Here is a 20,375-nt window from a genome sequence, read left to right on the forward strand (position 1 = left end):
CGTTTAAATTCCACGGCCTACCCGAGCATTGTTTCTGACCATGTCCATCCCTTTATGACCATCATCTATCCATCCTCTGATGGCTACTTCCAGCAGGATAATGCACCATGTCACAAACCTCAAATTGGTTTCTTGAACATGACAATGAGTTCACTGTACTAAAATGGCCCCCACAATCACCAGATATCAACCCAATAGAGCATCTTTGGGATGTGGTGGAACGGGAGCTTCGTGCCCTGGATGTGCATCCCACAAATCTCCATCAACTACAAGATGCTATCCTATTAATATGGGCCAACATTTCTAAAGAACGCTTTCAGCACCTTGTTGAATCAATGCCACATAGAATTAAGGCAGCTCTGAAGGAGAAAGTGTCACACGGTGACGATTTCCGGGGGCGGAACCAAAAATACCGAAGATTGGTTCCGACTGGAAGGTTTCCCACCCGGAGGTAAAAACGGGAACACCGGACTTCCGGGAAAACGCCACGAAGGGAAATTAGGCAAACGAGACCCAGGTGTAACGAATAAACACAGCGATCTGTGATTGGAGGAAGAGACGGATAGAAGGAGGATAAAGAGGACCTGAAAACGTAGGTTAGGGTGGAGTTTGGCTGCAGATTGTGGCGGTACGGTTTGGCTGTCTGGTACGCTGTGTATTGTGGTGGCGCAGTAGGAACATTGCATTGGAGTAAAAAGCGAGTATCTGGGACACCAAGGTGGATAAATCTTTGGCTGGGCTGAGTATGATTAAAACCCCTGTTGTATGTAAGATGTCTGACTCACTTGATATATAGGAGCGTTTGTGGAATCCTCTTATAACAGTTACTGGATTACGTGATACACGAAGGAAAACCCGAACGGAGGGGGAGCCAAAAAGACGCAGAGGGGAAGTATTAGTCATCACTTGTGAGTACTGAAAGTACAACAGTGTTATGTGTACATTGAGTATGCCAGTTTGATTCATGTGTGAGTGGTAGCAACTGACGTAGCGGCCCCATCACGGAAACGGAGCGGTGGGAGAGCCGGGAGTGCACCACTACTGGGAATTTGGCATCAGCTACCTTTCAACCTCTGGCTTCTTCATTGCAGCGCCCCGCGGATTCTTCAACCGACCCCACGAAAGATCCATTGCCTGACCTTATTTTGTTCACCAAGTGTGTCGTGGGTGAGTTTAGATGTACAGAATGAGTGTGTTCACGTGATTGTATTGCAGTGAAGTGCTGTGTACTTGTTGTCAGAAGCTACCATTGATTGGAGTCGGCTATATTCGAACGGAGAAGACGTTGTGTGGCGAGCGAAGAGTCGGCCTATCATACGCTGTCCATTAACCCTGAGGGTGTAGGCTGGTGAGACAATACGAAGTCTCCGGCCCGAGCAACGTGTACTACGGTGGTGACGGTGGAAAGAGGGTACAGGAAGTAACGAACACACGTGAGTACATTACAGTGCATTGTTTTGCCTGTGAGTGGAGTTATTGTATTGCTGAAGCTTAGTCGGCTATTAACTGCTTGTCACGGAGCCTCTTCAAAGGTGCGCCCCTGTTCTGAGTCCAGCAATTCCCACGCATGGGAAGGAGAGGGCAGCGTTCGGCTCGGCATTGGCTGCATGTATCTTCTCTGACCAAGGCCCCGGGAAAGGAAGAATATTGATCTACTACTCACCGTACCCATCGCCTGTTCACCACTTGTAAGTAGAGAAAGTCATCATTAAAGGAGAAAGCGTGATTTGTGTTACAGCCCTGAGCCCTCTAAAGGAGGAAGAAACGACGAGTCAGTTACCTGAGAAGTACCTACCGTGTCCACTGCTACCAACCACCTGCAAGAAAGAAAGTCACAGTTAAAGGTGAAGTGTGATTTGTGTTGCAGCCCTGAGCCCTCTAAAGGAGGAAGAACGACGAGTAAGTTACCTGAGAAGTACCTACCGTATCCACTGCTACCAGCCACCTAAAAGTAAGAAGAGCACAGTTAAAGGAGGAAGTGTGATTTGTGTTACAGCCCGGAGCCCTCTAAAGGAGAAAAACGACGAGTCCGTTACCTGGGAAGTACCTACCGTATCCACTGCTACCTACCTCCTGCAAGTAAGGAAGTCACAGTTAGAAGTAAAGTGTGCTTTTATGTCCACAGCCTCGAACCCTCCAAGCGAGGAGATCACGAGTCAGCCACCTGTAGGAGAGAGAGAGAGAGAGAAGAGATTATAGCAATAGTAAAGTGTGCTTTTGAGTCCACAGCCTCGAACCCTCCAAGCGAGGAGATCACGAGTTAGCCACCTGCAAATTACTTACCACGTCCCCTGTCGTCAGCCTCCTGCACGAGGAAGAGAGGAGTATACTGCAGTTAACTGCCCGATACCTGGTCTGTGTTACAGCCTTGTGAAGTTCTGCCTCCAGGACAGAGGTTCCCTTTCCCCCTTCCCAACTTATATTTTAAGTAATTTAAATAAAGTTTGTTTTAATTTTACGCTTACCTTGTGTGTCTGGTCATTGGGGTGGTTTTGGGAACCTCCTCGAAGTGGAAACTAGGAAGGGGCGTGACCCTTTAGCTATCTCGGGTCCGCTCCGACTTGTGACAAAAGTACACAGTATTAGTACAGTAGCTGGTGTCGTCATATATTTGGATGCACTTTCAGTAAAAGCAGACACATGTTCCAGTAGCCTCGTGTGTGTCGTCTCATTTCTTTATCTCAAAGCACATAAAAATACATAACATGGTATCAGAACGGAAATGAAGAAACAATAGCACAACTGAAAGAAAGTTAACAATAACAAGATGTCGATGCTGCAACCACCGTTGGTTCTGTCCTTGCAAGGCAACCTGGAAGGTATGGTTTCAAAAATTCGAATTGTACCTCATTGCCTGAGCCATTGCAGAGAAATCAGAGAAAGTGCAATGAGCTACTTTTCTTCACATTGCGGGTGAAGAAGCAATTAAAGTGTACAACCCTTTCCAATTCACAGAGCAAGAAGTAAACAAAATCGAGGAACTAAAAAAGAAGTTCAAAGAATATTGTGAGCCTAGAAAGAATCTGCTGTACATTTGCCACATGTTTTTTGAGCACAAGGCTCAGAGGAAACTATTCATGCGTATGTTACAGATCTCAAAAACATGTCAAAAATCTGTGAATTTGGAGATTTGACTGATTCGCTCATCAGAGACAGAATCGTATGCGGGATAAGAGACAATGGTGTTCGTGCAAGATTATTACATGAAGCAGACCTCACGTTGGAAAAGGCAATTGACATTTGCAGAGCCAACAAGATAACGTCAAATCAAATGAAAATGTTAGTTGAGGAAGTAGATGTAAACAAGATTAGTCAGAAACACAAAGAGAAAAGGAGGCAAAACAGTGAAAAGTAAACCACATACAGTGGAAAGTCAACACGAGACAAATGTGAAATGTTCAAGATGTAGTTACCAACATGGATACAAAAAGTGCCCAACATATGGTCAAGTGTGCAAAATGTGCAACAAAAGAAACCACTTTGCAAAAATGTGTAAAACTCAAGCCTTTACCAAGAAAATACAAGCAATAGAACACTGTGAACAAAGTGATGAACCAGATCTCTTTGTCAGGACTATTGATGTACAAGCAATGAGAAATGTACACACTGTCACCACTAAAATGCAAAATCAAAACAACAAGTGGACTGAAATCTTGAAAATAAACAACAAGGATATTGCATTTAAACTAAACACAGGAGCTGCTTGCAATGTAATGTCTAACAAAATGTTCAAGTCACTGGAAACTCAAAGGAAGCTAAATAAATCCACCTGTCACCTATTCTGGCCACAAGATGTCACCAGTAGGACAAGTTAACCTCACTTTCAGTTACAACACCAAAAGCATAACATTCAATTTTAAGTGATTGACAGCAACGTACCGACAATCCTCGGACGCACAACCTGTGAGAAACTAGGTATAGTGAAAAGAGTGTTTGCAATAAAGTCAGAAGACTTAAAGACTTTGATGACCTGTTTCCTGGTCTTGGTTGCTTGCCAATAACACATCACAAAAAACAAACCCCAATGTGTTGCCTGTAATTCATTCACCAAGTAAGGTCCCTATAGTGCTCAAGGACAAAAACGTGGAAGAGCTACACAAGATGGAAAGTATTGCTGTAATACCAAAGCAAACCGAGCCCACAGACTGGGTGAACAGTGGTGAAGCCCAACAAGATGTGTATATGCATAGATCTAAATAAAGAAATAATGCGTAAGCATAATCCTCTGAAGACTGTGGAAGACGTGGTGTTCCAGCATGCCCAAAGCAAAAATATTCGCTAAATAAACACACCAATTGGGAGGTACAGATTTCTTCGCTTACCATTTGGCGTGTCCTCAGCCAGTGAAGTCTTTCAGCGTGCAGTCGCACAGATGTTTGAAGGTCTTGATGAAGTGGTAAATGTAGTAGATGACATCCTAGTATGGGGAGAGACAACGGAACAACATGATCACAGACTCATTAAGCTGTTGGAAAGAGCAAGAGAGTGGAATTTGAAACTAAATAAAAGTAAGTGCCAGATAAGAACATCAAAAATAAGATACCTGGGACACATCATCTCAGAAGAAGGTTTGAAGCCAAATGATGAAAAGGTGAGAGCAATCATGCAAATGCCACCGCCTGAAAACAGACAAGCGCTCATTAGATTTATGGGTATGGTACAAAATTCATTCCAAAAATTCATTCCAAACCTTTCTGATATCAGTGCTCCTCTTCTGGAGTTGCTAGAAGAGGATGTTCAGTGGCACTGGGAGGAAGAGCAACAGAAAAACTTTAAAAAAGTAAAAAGCTTATTATCAAATGCTCCAACTCTGAAATTCTTTGATGTACATAAATCAGTAACACTTTCAGTTGATTCCAGCTCAGAAGGCATTGGCGCAGTGATTCTGCAATATGGCAAACCAGTGGCTTATGGATAACGTGCACTCAAAGATGCGCAAAAAAGATATGCGCAAATAGAAAAAGAGTTACTCGCCATAGTCTATGGATGTGAAAAGATTCATCAGTATGTCTATGGCAAGGAAGTGGATGTTGAAAGTGATCATAAACCATTGGAAAGCATTTTCAAGAAGTTGTTGCACCAAGCTCCACCAAGATTACAGTGCATGCTTCTCAGACTGCAAAGCAGGGCCGTGCAGAGACCATTGGAGGGGCAGGTGCTCAAAGAATAAAAAGGGCACTTTGCTCGCCGACACGCAAGCACACAACTGAAACAAATAATAAAGTAATACAGAATAGAAAGATGATAAGTCTAACTTTTTTCTTTATTTTCCTTGCAAATAGAGTGAGACAGAAAAATCTATATAGACTGAGTTTTATATCTATATATTTATGCATTTGGCAGCAGCTTTTATCCAAAACGACTTACAGTGCATTTCATTTAGTGTTTGTGTGTGTCAACACAGTATATGCAGTTTTGAAATTATATGATATTATTGCATTGTGACATTAAGATATTATTACGTTTACAGGCTTGTGTTTTTGTTGTCATATTTAAAATATAATTCTATTCTATTCTAATCCTGTTCGAAATTTGTATACAAAGAGAGTAGCCTACATATTTTAGTTTTGAATCGTGTTTGTGTTGTGTTTTTGCACACTTTGATGCCTTGATGACAGGGCAATAAAATAATGACATTCATCTCTCCTTTCATTCATTTCATGAAGCCTCTAGTACTTTCTTTATTTTCAGGTAAACTAAAACTGGTTGCAAAGCTGGAGAGTTTTTGACTGAGTTAATAATTTAGCACGAGTATGGCTATATTACCCAACATCAGCTCACATTGTCTTTTATCAAAGGCGAGTCCAGGAATCGTAAATTCAATGTGATACAAAAATTAAGAGGTTTTTTTTACCGTATTCATCGGATCTTGCTCTTCCAACAAACTCCGCGTGACAAGTGGATGACATTAGAACAGCGCAAGAGCGATTTGAAATCAAACTCCTCCGTATGATTTCCGAATATTTCTCGCGGTACTTTGATATCATGTGCGTTTCGGTTCTTGCATTGCTGCTTGAAGTTGAGCACACCTAAAAATTCTAGACAGCTACCTGTATAAACTTCCGGCAGAGAACGTCCCTGCCTTTGCCTCATCCATTGTTTTTATATGGGAAGAATGTTTTATTTTCAGTGTGAGAAATACAAGGTGTGGCGGGTGAAGGCTGAAATGCGTGAGACTTGAGAGCCCTGTTTGCATCTAACGTTCTAGAGATGTTAATACACACAGACACCAATAAACAAAAGCTGTGCATGCTCTCCTCACGTTGTTCTTGTAAAATAATAATAATATAACAAGCATACCGCTTCGGTTCAATGCCGGCTCGAGGGGGATCCTCCCTGTACTGCGCACCGTGTCGTGCACGTGTGGGCGCTGCTAGCGCTGTGAGCTTTCCCTAAAGAGATTGTCCAATAAAAGGTCAATACGTCATCATGTGACTAATTTTATTTGCGGCTAAATTATTTTTTATTAATTTTACTAATAGTTAGATTGGGCAGGCCTTCACAAAAGGGCATTTAATTACAAAAAAAATGCCTTGACAAAAAGGGCACTTTGGTCATCCAGGGGTAAAGGGGCAGGTGCTTGGGCACCCGCCGCCCCCCCCTCTGCACGTGCCTGCTGCAAAGATACAACCTAAAGGTAGCCTACAGTACAAACCAGGTAAAGAAATGCACATCACTGATGCACTAAGCCTGAATGAGCATACAGAAGACTTACTTGGTCAAGAGCTAGAGCTATGCTGGATATCAAAGTATCCCAGATAGCAAGCACATGTGGACCACTTCAGGCAAAGATGCGGCACTGCTGGCCTTCTTATGGCCCGAATAAAAGGGATGTGAACCGAAAGTGGCTCACATGTAAAATAGCAAAAATGGGCCAAATATATCAAATCACATGTGGGCCTTTTAAGGCAAAGATGCAGTGCCCACGGCACCAAAAGTGGCCCATCCGACAAAAAGTGAATATGGCCCAAATATCAAACAACAAATATGGGCCACCTTTGGCAAAAATGCTGCACAACAGACACGGCCTAATCTTGGAATAAACCAAATGTGGCCTAGTTCTATACAAACATGTTTGGGATCACGTTTATATTTATATTTTATAGTCAACTACATTTATATTGTGTTAGTCTGGTATTAGAGAAGTCCCAATATCCTTGGTGTTATGGCTTCTGTTCTGTTTTATATTAAAGAGAAGCTGCATAAGTAAAATACATTTACAGTAAATATGCATTCATGTTCTTTATGCTTGTAGGTCATTATTACTCAAATCCTTATCATGTTCAACCACATGTTAAGATAACATAACTTATACTACGTTTTGAACTTTAGACTAGGCTGTATTAAGCCAACATAAAGTTTGTTCACAAACTTTAACCATAAGTTTCATAATGTTAGGCTATAGGCTATGTGTATTTATAATGTCACCCCGGTGAATATCATAATGTTAATGCCCATATCTAACCCCTGGTTATTCGTAACTCTTTTACACTCTGCACAGTACACTCTTCTTGTTTATATAAATAAACCATGCATTTTCTGTGCTGCAAACAGCTATGTCAACGAGTTTGAATCACAATTTGAACTCACTGGCTTAAAAGAAGTTCAAAATACAGCTGTAAATGTCACAGTTTCCCCTATACGTCACATTCAGTTTCAACATTACACCTCATAGATAAACAGCACATAAAAAAGGCTTCCTGTGGACAGTGCGACCTTGGTTTCTCATGACAGAGGTGATGCATGTCTCTGAAACAAAAGTGAAAGTTTTTCAGACCAGAAACGTATTCTGATGTGGAAGCTGCAGGTAAATATGACTTTAAACCGCATCCTTGTTTTATATGTATATGTATTGAATACAGTTTAAATTTACCTGTGGTTGCATTGATAGACTAATAGATTTGAAATGTTTTCGTGATTTTCTCTTTATTTAAACAGCTCTCACTCGCTGTAGTTGAGCTATGATGAAGGTGTCGGTGTGTTTAAAATATACGCAAAGATAGAAGCACATGACAACTCTGCTAAAAAAACAATAAAACCATTAATGTTCTAATGGTTTTATTGGGAATTTTATTGTTTCTAATGGAATATGGCCCAAAACACACTACAGTGTATTGTTTTTTGTTGGTCTCTAATGGTATGTATTGGTTGTAAGGCCCCTTTCCGGGTCCGCCCACAGGTCCAACGACGGTAGCCAATGGCGCGGCAGAAGGGATTCTTACGTGTTACTGTCTTTCCTTTACGCAACAGAACAGAATTGGTTATAGACATTTGTTTTACAAACAAATATGAATTAATATACGTTACCTCGTTAATTCATCTGACTCCTTGATGAAATATTTTAGAATTTATTTATGATTAATAAATTTGGGTAAACATTTGGTCATTCTATTTACTCATGTTAACATTGAACTCATTCATTCAATTACCAATGTCATATCAGCCCACATCGGCCGCTGTGTGGATTCTGAAACACAAACTCAACCACGCCAGCGGCCCTGACTTATATAGCCCTCGTATATTAATCACAAATATACTCAACTTAGTTAGAGTTAAATAATTAAACTTAACCGCACCAGAGGTCCTGACTTATATAGTCCTCGAATAATCATTACAATTACCCACAACTTAGCTAGAGTTAAATAATTAGTCTATCCGTGTAACCAGAGGAAATGGTTGAAGCAACTGCCCCATGCTGGCGTGCCCTTAATTATCATTAGAAAACATTATGCAACCCAGCCAACTATATCCACTATATAGTACTATATAGCAGTGATTGGTTCTTACAGACCTGTGGGAGGCACCTCGTCCTGGATACATTTGTAGTGGGGTGTACGCCCCTTGGGTAGAGTTAAGTTTTCTTAACTCTATTAAACCTTTTACTATTTGTTTTATTGATGTGAGAATGAGACCTGTGTACCAGTCGCGATAAAACCTTTGTAATGAAATGAAACATGAATATTTTCCACTGTTATTTACATTTGATGTGACCTTTCTTACACATAATCATCTGGTGTGCTGTAGACTGTCCTGTGTTGAGGAGGTAACAAGGAAAGGAGGGGTAGAGGGGTCAGACATTTGTCTGCAGGTCCATCATTTGTATGGAGATGTGGTGTTTGAAAATCAAGTGTAACTCTCCAGGGAGTCTCCTGTAATCGAGATAAAGTTCTGGTTTCCGAGAGGGGTGTTTTGGGGGTCTTGGTCCCCTGCCGTGAGTCCTGGAGGAAAGTTGTTGTGTTGCAAAAGTTCTCTTTTGATGTCCTTGCTGCCTCGGGCACCTACAGGGGACACACACTGCACTCTCGGGCTTCCATGCTGTGTTCCCAGGAAGGGCTGACCTTTTGGTCAGGATCAATCAAAATTCTTACAGTATTTCCCCGCTTGGCCCCGCGGGAGAATTGTAATAGGGTACCTGCGGGGTCAGACAAAGCAAAGTGTTTTTTTTTTTTTTTTACAGTCTTTGGAACACGGGTATCTGCAGCGGGCTGAGGGCAAGGGCAGCGTGTGTGGATTCCTGTGTAGATCTGATGAGGTGTTTGAAATAGCAGCACTGGATCAAAGTGAAGGTGAAGATTAGGGCACTGCCAATGGCACACCCCCGGAACACCCAGTCCCACCAGGTGTATGTGTACTGTGCCGACCGAGTGGATGAACTGGATAACAGTTGTGCAGTCTTTCGTGCCAGGTTGATCTCAACCTGCGCTTGGTTGAGGTGGTATTCAGTTTGCAGGATCAGTCTCTGTGTTAGCTCCATCGTGTCAACCACAGCTTGGGTACCTTGTTCATAGAAAGTGTCATCCCACCATGGTGAAGTCTCTGTGTCCAGTGGCACTCTTCCTAAAATGTTGACTTGACCCATCGAAAAGTCCTCTGTTACTTCCAAGCAAAACGAGTGATTAGCAGAGCAGGCCAGTCCTCCGTAGGTAAAAGAGTTCATCTCACTGACCACGCACCACTGTGAATGTGACACCTGGATAACATCATAGTAACCATGCAGTGACTGAACGTTTATAAGTTTGGTGTCATTGGGGGAGAAAGGTTGCAAAGTGTTACATGTACAGATAACATAATTGTGCGTTTCATGGCAACATGTGCGACTGGTAAACAAGGTCTCAGTACCCTTTTGTGTCATGTATCCAGTGAGGTGATCCCATTTAATTACCTGATCCTTCACTACCACGCCCATAGAGCGTATGGTAGTGGAATTTGGAAAAACCTGATCTGGGTGTATTAAAGGAAAACTGACGAAAAACCCAATACATCCATTACATTCATTTCCTGTAAACATCATTATGGTGGATAGTAATTCAGAATATCTTACATTTTTCATTTTTTCTGATTCATACCACCTATGTAGATCTAAGACCTCTATAAGGTCATTCAAAACATGCCTAGGTGTCTTGTACAGACGAAGGTCAAGGATTTCTTGTCTAGCAGCAGTGAATAGATCTTGTGCATATGTCCTACAGGCTAAGTCACGTTCGATGGTACGGGTCTGATTGAATAGTGTGTGGCTGATCGCAAGAAGCGCCTGCGCTTCGGATCGAACCGCTTTTATGATATTTTCATTGCTATTTGTGATATGCTGAAAACCAGTGGCCACCTGGTTTGCCAACCATGTTGAGTATTGTGATTGTTTGGTTATTTTGTAGTTGTTGGCAATGGAATTAATTGAGCCGAAGAGACCCGCTATGTTTCCGAGCAGGTCTCGTTTCGAGCGTGCAGGTGAGATTTGCACGGCAAGTCTGTTTTTGTAATCAGAAATTAAATCATCGATTCGTGACTGTAGCCATGCATATGTCTTGTCATTTTTATCACAGTGATTAACATAAGCAGATAAAATGTTGGAAATATTGTATGATACATGTGTCATTACTAGATTTACATCATGAAATAATGTCTTGTTAACATTCCCTTTTATCAGTCCACCAGGAGGAATAGGATATAGTTTCGGACATTTCTTTGGTTTGCTATATCCACAGGTGGTTAAATTAAAACAATGATTCATTATCCATGTGCAATTCTGTGGCCCAGTGTAATTATCTGGGTCGTTGACACATTTTCCCACGCAATACATGCCTTCTCTCCGGCTAGTCCAGACAAAGGCTTCAGGCTGATTGTTATCAGGTACATATGAAATTACATCGAATTTATATTCGGTATGACTCATATGTGTATTGTTGATTGTCTCAGTGTGTGTGCACCTATATATTGCGGGCTCTAAATCTTTGGTTGAATAACAAATCTTAGGATCTAATCCATTGTTGGTTTTTTCATAGAGAGTGCGCATGCTCCCAATTTTTGCTCCTGGCTCTGCTTTAAGTTGATACCAGGCTGTTATGTTGTGGAAAAATGTGGGTGCCGGTGTGTCACCTGAAATGTTTACTATAGGGAGATGGTCGGAGCCTACTTTACAGCAAATTTTTGATGCGCAATTTGGTTCCGGTACTACTCCGGGAGGCCACGTGACTAGTTTTCTGGTTAAAAGTGTGCTGAAAAATGTGGATGACCTCTTTGTGTATTTCCATACCCATCTCCCGCATTCCAGTGTGTGTGTGAGTGCAACCCTTTGACCCAGCTGGATGCAAGCGGGTCCAGAAATGTTCCTCTCCTCCGGTCTCCATGGGATTGCTGCAGCCACCCTAGGAGATGAAACAGAGAAAAATGTTAATAATTATTGATTAGCGGAACCTTTGAAGATTTTGCACTGGGACATGTGGTACCATCTCAACTTCCCCTTGACACTTATGGCCACACAGCTATTGCATATAGCTTTTATCTCATGTGGTCCATGACACCTGGGTGTGAATGGACCCTGTTTTACAAACACCCGTATCATGATCATATCACCCTCTGTAAATTTGATTTCAGAGGTTGGGTTAAATTGTGCATCATTCATAAGGTCCGACTGTTGCTGTTTTAAAGTGGTTTGTGTTTGTAACACTGCCAGTCTTTGTTGTAGTTGTGTTAGCACAGTCTGTTGTTTTGCAAGCACGAGGGGTCCCAGATCAGCTGGGGTGATTTCTGGGTCGATGGGTAGTTTCATGACTCTGCCTGTCATGAGTTCGAACGGGCTGATGCCTGTTGCTTTGGATGGGGTTGCTCGCAAAACTGTCAGAACTGTTGGCAGTGCATCAGTCCACCTGTTTTGATGCTGCATTATTTGTTTGAGATGTTCTCTTTGATCGAGCGATTTGCGCGCTCTACCATACCTGAGCTTTGCGGCCTGTATGGAACATGAAATCTTTGTTTGATATGTAGCATTTCACATATTTGTTTCATTACCTGACCTGTGAAGTGTGTTCCTTGGTCAGACTCAATCTGGGTTGGTGTTCCCCAAATTGGGAGGATTTGATTTGCCATTACTCGTGCCACCGTTCGTGCGCTGTTGTCGCGAGTTGGAATCGCGTCCACCCATTTTGAAAATTTATCAATTATGACGAGACAATAGCGATATCCCCCTTTGGCAGTGGGTAATGGGCCAATAAAATCTAGCTGTAAGAATTCCCATGGCCCTTTGGGTGGTTCTGGGCGACACAATTTTGTACGTCCAGTTCTACCCTGGTTGATGGTGGCACATACGAGGCATGTGTCACACCATCTCTCAATGTCTGATGCCATTTTTGGCCACCAGAAGTTTCTCTGTATCAGCTGTTGTGTTTTGGTAGCCGATACATGTGCATAATCATGGTACAATTTGATCACTGGTTTCTGGAGGGCCTCTGGAATTATGTATTTCCCATCTCTGAGAATCATACCTTCTACGATGCTGATTAATTGATCCTGCTGCAGTTGCGGTACAAGTTCTCCGTCTGACAACCATAACTCTTGCTGGTATTGTTTTAAGTCAATGGGAGCAACCTGTATCGCACTCACAGAAGGGGCAATCAGCTCGTCGGGCTGCCATTCACTCCCTTTAATGGCTGCAAGTTTTGCAAGTTTGTCAACGATGTTGTTATTTTTCTCGTGCTCGTCTGTGCTTTTAGCGATGTGCGCGCGCACTTTAATAGCTGAGATTGGAGAGTTGTGCGTTTTGATTGCTTGCCAAATTGCGGTGATTGTGTCAAAATGTTTTATTGGTGTTCCGGCGGATGTGAGAAACTTTCTTAATTGCCATTGGGCCATAAAGTCGTGCACGACGCCGTACGTATACCTGCTATCAGTGTACACACAAATTGGTTCTGGGTGTGTTTTTATGGCTTCAAGCAATGCAATTAATTCGGCTTCTTGTGCGGATTTGTTTGCTGGTAGTTTTATCAACAATTGTTCTGAATCTGAGTTGAGGGGATGGGGGGTCCACACCGCACATCCTGTATGGAAATTGCCATCATGCCAGTATCTGGATCCATCAATGTACACTGGTGTTTGATTATCAAATTGTGTATCATGAACTGGACTTTGCGTTTCATGTTTTGTTTGGCATGTGTGCGGGTGGCCCTCCATCTCCCCCATGAGATGTGGTAGAATTCTTGTGTTTACCATAGTAATGTTGCGCGCTTGGATGTCTGCCAACCATCGCGCCAGTCTTTGCGACGATACGCCTTTGATTCGGCCCTGTAACAGCATTTGCACTGGCGTGTGCATTGTGTGCACAACAACAGATTGAAAACCGACAATGGGTTCTGTTGTTGTTAACATCCAATGGACCGCAAGAACATGCTGTGTACATGGGTCGAATCCCTGTTCGACTGGAGATTTCTTACGGCTATAGTATGCAATCGGGCGCAACTTTCCTCCGTGATCTTGCGCTAGCACTCCACTCAGAGTATTTTCATGTGCATCGACCTGTATATGAAACGGCTTCGATGGGTTGGGCAAACCCAGAGCGGGCGCAGCGCACAGGTGTTGTTTTAAATCTGTAAAAGCCTGTTCATGTTCCTCTGCCCATTCGAGGACCTCAGACGGTTTTGATTTTCCCTTTAAGAGGGCGTATAGCGGAGCGGCTATATTTGTAAAGTCAGGGATGAAATCTCTTAGGTAATTTGCAGTACCCAAAACTTTCTGCAGAGAGTTTAGCGTGTGCGGACGAGGCAGTTCAGCGACGCATTTACGTCTGTCGTCTGTTAATGCAGTGATTCCCAACCGGGGGTACGCGTACCCCAGGGGGTACGTGAAGAGTTTCCAGGGGGTACGCGAAAAGATTTACATTTTACTTTGATCTCATTTACTTTTAATAAAAATGTCTTTCGTTTGTCCAGTCATTTACCTAAGATTGATTTTTGTGAGGAAAGCATTGTAAAAAGGACAACTTTGTAATTTTAATCTTATCATTAATATTATTAGGCGTCAAGAGTAAATGCGCTGCATGATCCAAAACGCAATAGCGATGTCCAACTCAAGAAAGATCTGACTATTTTCAATGAACCTGAATAGTTTCTAAAGACACAAAGTTTATTAACTATAAATAATGTTCAAATAATGCTATAATAGTATTCATTCCCGCTGCCATTACATTTTCAAATTATGCAAAAAAAACTTTTGCATTGTTTTTGGCTAACATATTGTCCCGTTTGATGTCTTTTGTATTTATAGAGAATGTCTTAACACATTTTGTTTCTCTTAATATTTGAACTGAATAATTTAACTTATTTGCACACTTTAATTATCAGTAACTTAAATTGAGATTGTAGTAAATTTAGGGCATTTACTAAAAAGGACGTTAGAGCTCAATTCCAAATAAGCGCCGGAGTGGATAATTTGCGTGTGATTTACTACAAAGGCGCAAATAAAATACACAGGCACAATAATGACATAAGCACATTTCTATAATGACCATTGCAATCTATTAGAGCAGCGCAAATTAGTACAGGGTCGCAAATAAGAGACCTCGGCAGGACATCGCAATGAAAATGCGGATTGCGGAGTGTGAAATTCCAGCTAAGTGAAAGTAAGAACCGGAGGACGAAAGATGAACGGTAAAAGAAGTTTGAAATACCTGATTTGACTTCTCCTCGTGACTTCTCCTCCTCTTTTCTTCAGCAAATTAAACATAGCATGGCTTGGCAAACTATATATATATTTTTTAAAGTATGTTGCTCTGGCAAAATTTAATACTCTCCTCGCATTAATGTTGCTTCTAAAAGGAAAACTTCCACAAATGCAAATGCAATAAGGTCGCAAAAATAACACCTTTTCAGAGCTAAATATCTACTGCGTGTCTTTAGTAAGTTCAGTCGTTATTTAACGCCAAAATGATGGTTTGCGCAAGCTGTTAGTAAATCTGGCCCTTAAAGGGGTCATATGATTACATTTTTTTAATTTGTAAAATAAGTCTTTGGCGTTCCCAGAGTCCATATGTGAAGTTTTATCTCAAAACACCCAACAGATAATTAATTATAGCATGTCAAAATTGCCATTTTGTAGGGCTGAGTAAAATGTGCCGTTTTTGGGTGTGTCTTTTAAAATGCAAATGAGCTGATAAAATGCAAACACTGATCGCAATGATAGTGGTTTGTTGAAATAAACATGCTACATCAGTCAGTGCTTTTTACTTTAATGTTTAAAATTAATAAATATTACTAATTATTTATCTTTAAAACACAACTTAGGTTTAGTTTCGATGAAGGGGTACTTGAGCCTTACTGATAGGGCTGTGGGGGTACTTGGGGCAAAAAAGGTTGGGAACCACTGTGTTAATGCCTTGTGGCTTTGGGTGATTGTATAACCTAGGTATTGAACTTCTTTTTGTGCAATTTGGGCTTTTTCTTTGTTCAATTTGAAGCCAGCTTTACCTAGTGTCAACAGTACTTCATCGACGAGTTGTAAGTGCTCATCGAATGAGTCTTCGGTTGCAATTAATATGTCATCGACATAGTGCATTACATTACCGGTTCCGATTACGGGTTTTAGTGCATCCTCTAACGCCCGATGGAAAATCGATGGCGAGTTGTGCAACCCCTGAGGTACGCGGCGCCAGGTGTATTGTATTTGGTTCACCGTGAAGGCCAATTTCCATTGGTCTTCACGTCTGACCTTGATGGACCAGAAGCCATTCTTTATATCAAGCACAGTAAACCACGACGCTTTGTTGGAGATTTGTGTCAACAAGGTTGAGGGGTTTGCAACGATAGGTGTAGCTTTAGGTAAAACTTTGTTAAGACGTTGGTAGTCAATACAAAGACGCCATTTACCATTTGGTTTTGGAACGGGCAGACACGGAGAGTTTGTGGTCGAGCTACATCGTCTGACAATGCTTCTGGCTTCAAGCTGCTGGACTATTTCATGCACTGCTGTTTCAGCCTCAGGTTTGATGCGGTATTGTCTTTGTGGGGGAGGTGGCTCTCCCTCAATACACACAACAAAGTCAATGAGGCCACAGTCATGTTCATGATCAGCCCAAACAGTGCTATGTTTGTCAATCAACTGTTGAATGGGATCTGTAGTGGAAATGGACATAATTCTAACCACATTGCGTGGTGGACATTTTTTCACTGTCTTGTTAGTTTGAATTTCAATCTGTTTTTCAAAACAATGAATGACAAATCCATGTTTTTTCATGATGTCCATTCCCAGTACAGTTCCTTCACTGTTGCTTGGCAAATACCAAAAAGGTTCTTCAATCATGGCTATGCCTAAATCGAGTCGAGCGGGTTTGGTTTGTGTTGCTACCATTAGTGTGTCGCCAATTCCTTTTATTTGAATGGTCTCATTTGTTAGAGGTAGTGGTATGTCAGTGCAGGAGCAAGATGCACCAGAATCAATAAGTACGTCAGCTAACCGGCCTCCTAAATTAGCTCTTATTTTGATTCGGTTCCCGCTTCGGACAATGCTCCCGATCGCCACGGAGGCCACGGATTCCTATGGTGAATGACGGTCGGCGGAAGTTCCGCTTGCGCTGTTTTTCTCGTCATTGAAACGCCTCGCAATGTACTCATTAAACTTTTTCTCTAATTTTGCGTCGATTTCGGACATCATTGATTGGCCCTGAGCCGACCAATTTCTTTGATCTCTTTCTTTTTTATGGCAGTTTTTTATGGTGTGGTTGGGTTTTTTGCAATAGTTGCAGTACATTAGAAATTTGGGGCCGGATGTGTGCGTGCCTTTCCCTTCTGCCTGCCAGTGTGCGGATGCAACAGCACGGGGTTTTAACCTCCATCGCTGTTCTATCCTCGATCCCCAGTCTACAATTGCATTGAACGAGTTTTCTGCCGGGTCGACGCCATTTATTAAAGCTTTCTGAACTGGGGTGCCAGCATTATTTTTAATGATTTGTAGCAATGGCTCGTGATCGCGGCTTGCGTTTTCCATCCCCGAGTGCTCTTTGTATGTTACCCATACACGCTCAGCATAAGCCTCGAATGACTCGCCGTTTGCCTGTTTTATTTCCAGAATTCTACTCCAATCTGCGTTTGTGGGCCCCCTTAGGTCTAACAACGCTTGTTTTAAACGTGCGTAAATGGCTTCGTCGTCTTTGTCAACATACTGCTCTATTATACGTCCGGATTTCATTTCTGGGGTTAGCTTAGATCTGAGCTCTTCGGGAATGGTTAACAATGCGATTTGCCACACATCTCTAGTTTCTAACTTGTATACAGTGGCCTGTAACATTAGTGTTCCCCAATACGGCTGAAATGGTCCCTTACGGGGCATGACTCCTACGATTTGTTTGTGTTTTGAGCACTCGTCGCATGTTAGCGGGCGGCTAATTGTAGTTATTTCATCGTTTGCGTTTCTCATTGTTTTAAGAACGGCAACACGAACAGATTTTGAGGGTGCTTCGCTTGATTTTGCTCTCGTTTTAATGGGGCTTCGTTGATTTTTCTCGTGTTTTTGTACGGGGGCTCGCTCTTCGGTTTGGATGTCTCGGAGTGTTTTGTTTGTTGATGCCGCGACATCATCATCATCGCTATCATCCATTATTTCCGATCCAAAAGTTTCATCCAGTGCTGCTTGCTTCTCTCTCCATTAACTCGCTCTGCCTTGTCCAGCTTTGTTTTTCGTACGTAAACGCTTCAATTTGTGCCCTTAACTTTTGTAATTCGTCTGAGCGCTCTCGTTCGATTTCTTGGATCTTTTCAATTTTCCGTTCGCTTTTGGTTATAGTTGCCAAATCGTTGCGACGCAACAGGTAAACAATAGCGAGGGGATTCTTTTTGTATTTTGATTTCGTTTCCAGTTTACGGCCCTCGGCAGAATACCAGGATACGATTTCGTTATTGTTCCATGTGAGAATTAGTCCCTTCTCTTTTAACAGAACAAGGGTGTTTTTCAGTTTTAGCGCGGCGGTTTCCATGATTTCCTCCTCTACACTGCTTCTATAATGTCCCTGTGAGTCCATGTTTCCTCTAATTCTTGTACCCCACCGGATTTCTACGGTCTCCGGTCTAACAATGGGCTTACCAGCCCGTTCTACAAATGGTGTCTAAATTGAGTGTGCAAAAACTTTCCCTCAACACTTCTAATAGGCAAAAAGGAACGAACTTACCACAGCAGTTGTAGACAGGGGAGAAGGAGATCAAACCTCATATCTTCCGTGGGAATCCAAAACTGAATAGTCGCGTCGGAAAGACGTCACTCGCCTGTGCAGGTATAGTCGCGTCGGAAAGACGTCACTCGCCTGTGTAGGTAGAGAGATCACGTCCGGGATCACCACTTTGTAAGGCCCCTTTCCGGGTCCGCCCACAGGTCCAACGACGGTAGCCAATGGCGCGGCAGAAGGGATTCTTACGTGTTACTGTCTTTCCTTTACGCAACAGAACAGAATTGGTTATAGACATTTGTTTTACAAACAAATATGAATTAATATACGTTACCTCGTTAATTCATCTGACTCCTTGATGAAATATTTTAGAATTTGTTTATGATTAATAAATTTGGGTAAACATTTGGTCATTCTATTTACTCATGTTAACATTGAACTCATTCATTCGATTACCAATGTCATATCAGCCCACATCGGCCGCTGTGTGGATTCTGAAACACAAACTCAACCACGCCAGCGGTCCTGACTTATATAGCCCTCGTATATTAATCACAAATATACTCAACTTAGTTAGAGTTAAATAATTAAACTTAACCGCACCAGAGGTCCTGACTTATATAGTCCTCGAATAATCATTACAATTACCCACAACTTAGCTAGAGTTAAATAATTAGTCTATCCGTGTAACCAGAGGAAATGGTTGAAGCAACTGCCCCATGCTGGCGTGCCCTTAATTATCATTAGAAAACATTATGCAACCCAGCCAACTATATCCAACTTAATACAGAACTCAAAACTATAATTATAGTAGAGATACTGATCAGAGGTCCTGACTTATCATCTGATAGTCCACATATAGTAAAATAATGGCTGAACCTCTTAGTTCATCAGTATAGACGATTAGCATGAATTTATACCCCGGTCGTAGATTTATGGTGACAAAGGATATCGTAATACTTATAGTAACTTAGAATAGTCAATGATACAGAGAAAATTAGAATGAATACAAATGTAACAATTTATTTACCAGGTAACCGACACAATGATTCAAAGTCAATTCAGTCAATAATTCAAAAGTCAATTCAATCAATATAACATATAAATCAATCATAAGAAATATGAGATAATTCAAAGCCAGCCCAAACAAATAAAACATTGATCAATCACATAAAAATATTCAACAATATGAAAACGAATCTTCAATTCAAATAATATAATACATTGATCAATCATACAAAACCTTAATGTTACAAAATGAGAAGGCTTGAAAATGTTACCTGGAGATGTAAACTACACACAGCGATCGTGCGGGATATCTGTATACAGATTCCCTGAAATGTTTGTCAGCTCTACTTAAATACCCAGACGGAATAAACATTATGTATACATTATTTACCAATGGAAGTTTGCAGTGATTGGTTCTTACAGACCTGTGGGAGGCACCTCGTCCTGGATACATTTGTAGTGGGGTGTACGCCCCTTGGGTAGAGTTAAGTTTTCTTAACTCTATTAAACCTTTTACTATTTGTTTTATTGATGTGAGAATGAGACCTGTGTACCAGTCGCGATAAAACCTTTGTAATGAAATGAAACATGAATATTTTCCACTGTTATTTACATTTGATGTGACCTTTCTTACACATAATCATCTGGTGTGCTGTAGACTGTCCTGTGTTGAGGAGGTAACAAGGAAAGGAGGGGTAGAGGGGTCAGACATTTGTCTGCAGGTCCATCATTTGTATGGAGATGTGGTGTTTGAAAATCAAGTGTAACTCTCCAGGGAGTCTCCTGTAATCGAGATAAAGTTCTGGTTCCCGAGAGGGGTGTTTTGGGGGTCTTGGTCCCCTGCCGTGAGTCCTGGAGGAAAGTTGTTGTGTTGCAAAAGTTCTCTTTTGATGTCCTTGCTGCCTCGGGCACCTACAGGGCACACACACTGCACTCTCGGGCTTCCATG

The 20,375-nt window shown here is 41.8% G+C and overlaps 2 protein-coding genes across 5 annotated transcripts in view; one reads left to right on the forward strand and one right to left on the reverse strand.

The window, feature by feature from the left end:
* Nucleotides 1–20,375, forward strand: part of LOC135767158 (uncharacterized) — a 72,823-nt gene that overhangs the window by 18,541 nt on the left and 33,907 nt on the right. The gene's annotated exons all lie outside the window — the stretch shown is intronic.
* On the reverse strand, nt 8,024–11,627 carry LOC135767161 (uncharacterized). Its single transcript, XM_065276815.2, has one exon. It carries the CDS (start codon nt 11,288–11,290, stop codon nt 9,452–9,454), a length of 1,839 nt encoding a protein of 612 aa, XP_065132887.1. The 5' UTR covers nt 11,291–11,627; the 3' UTR covers nt 8,024–9,451.

This window comes from Paramisgurnus dabryanus, chromosome 6, assembly GCF_030506205.2.
Source record: "Paramisgurnus dabryanus chromosome 6, PD_genome_1.1, whole genome shotgun sequence".
Lineage (NCBI taxonomy): Eukaryota > Metazoa > Chordata > Actinopteri > Cypriniformes > Cobitidae > Paramisgurnus > Paramisgurnus dabryanus.

What these genes read in the sequence shown, in the direction of transcription:
- LOC135767161 (XM_065276815.2), bottom strand. Translation starts at nt 11,290, where the DNA reads ATGCGCACTCTCTATGAAAAAACCAACAATGGATTAGATCCTAAGATT.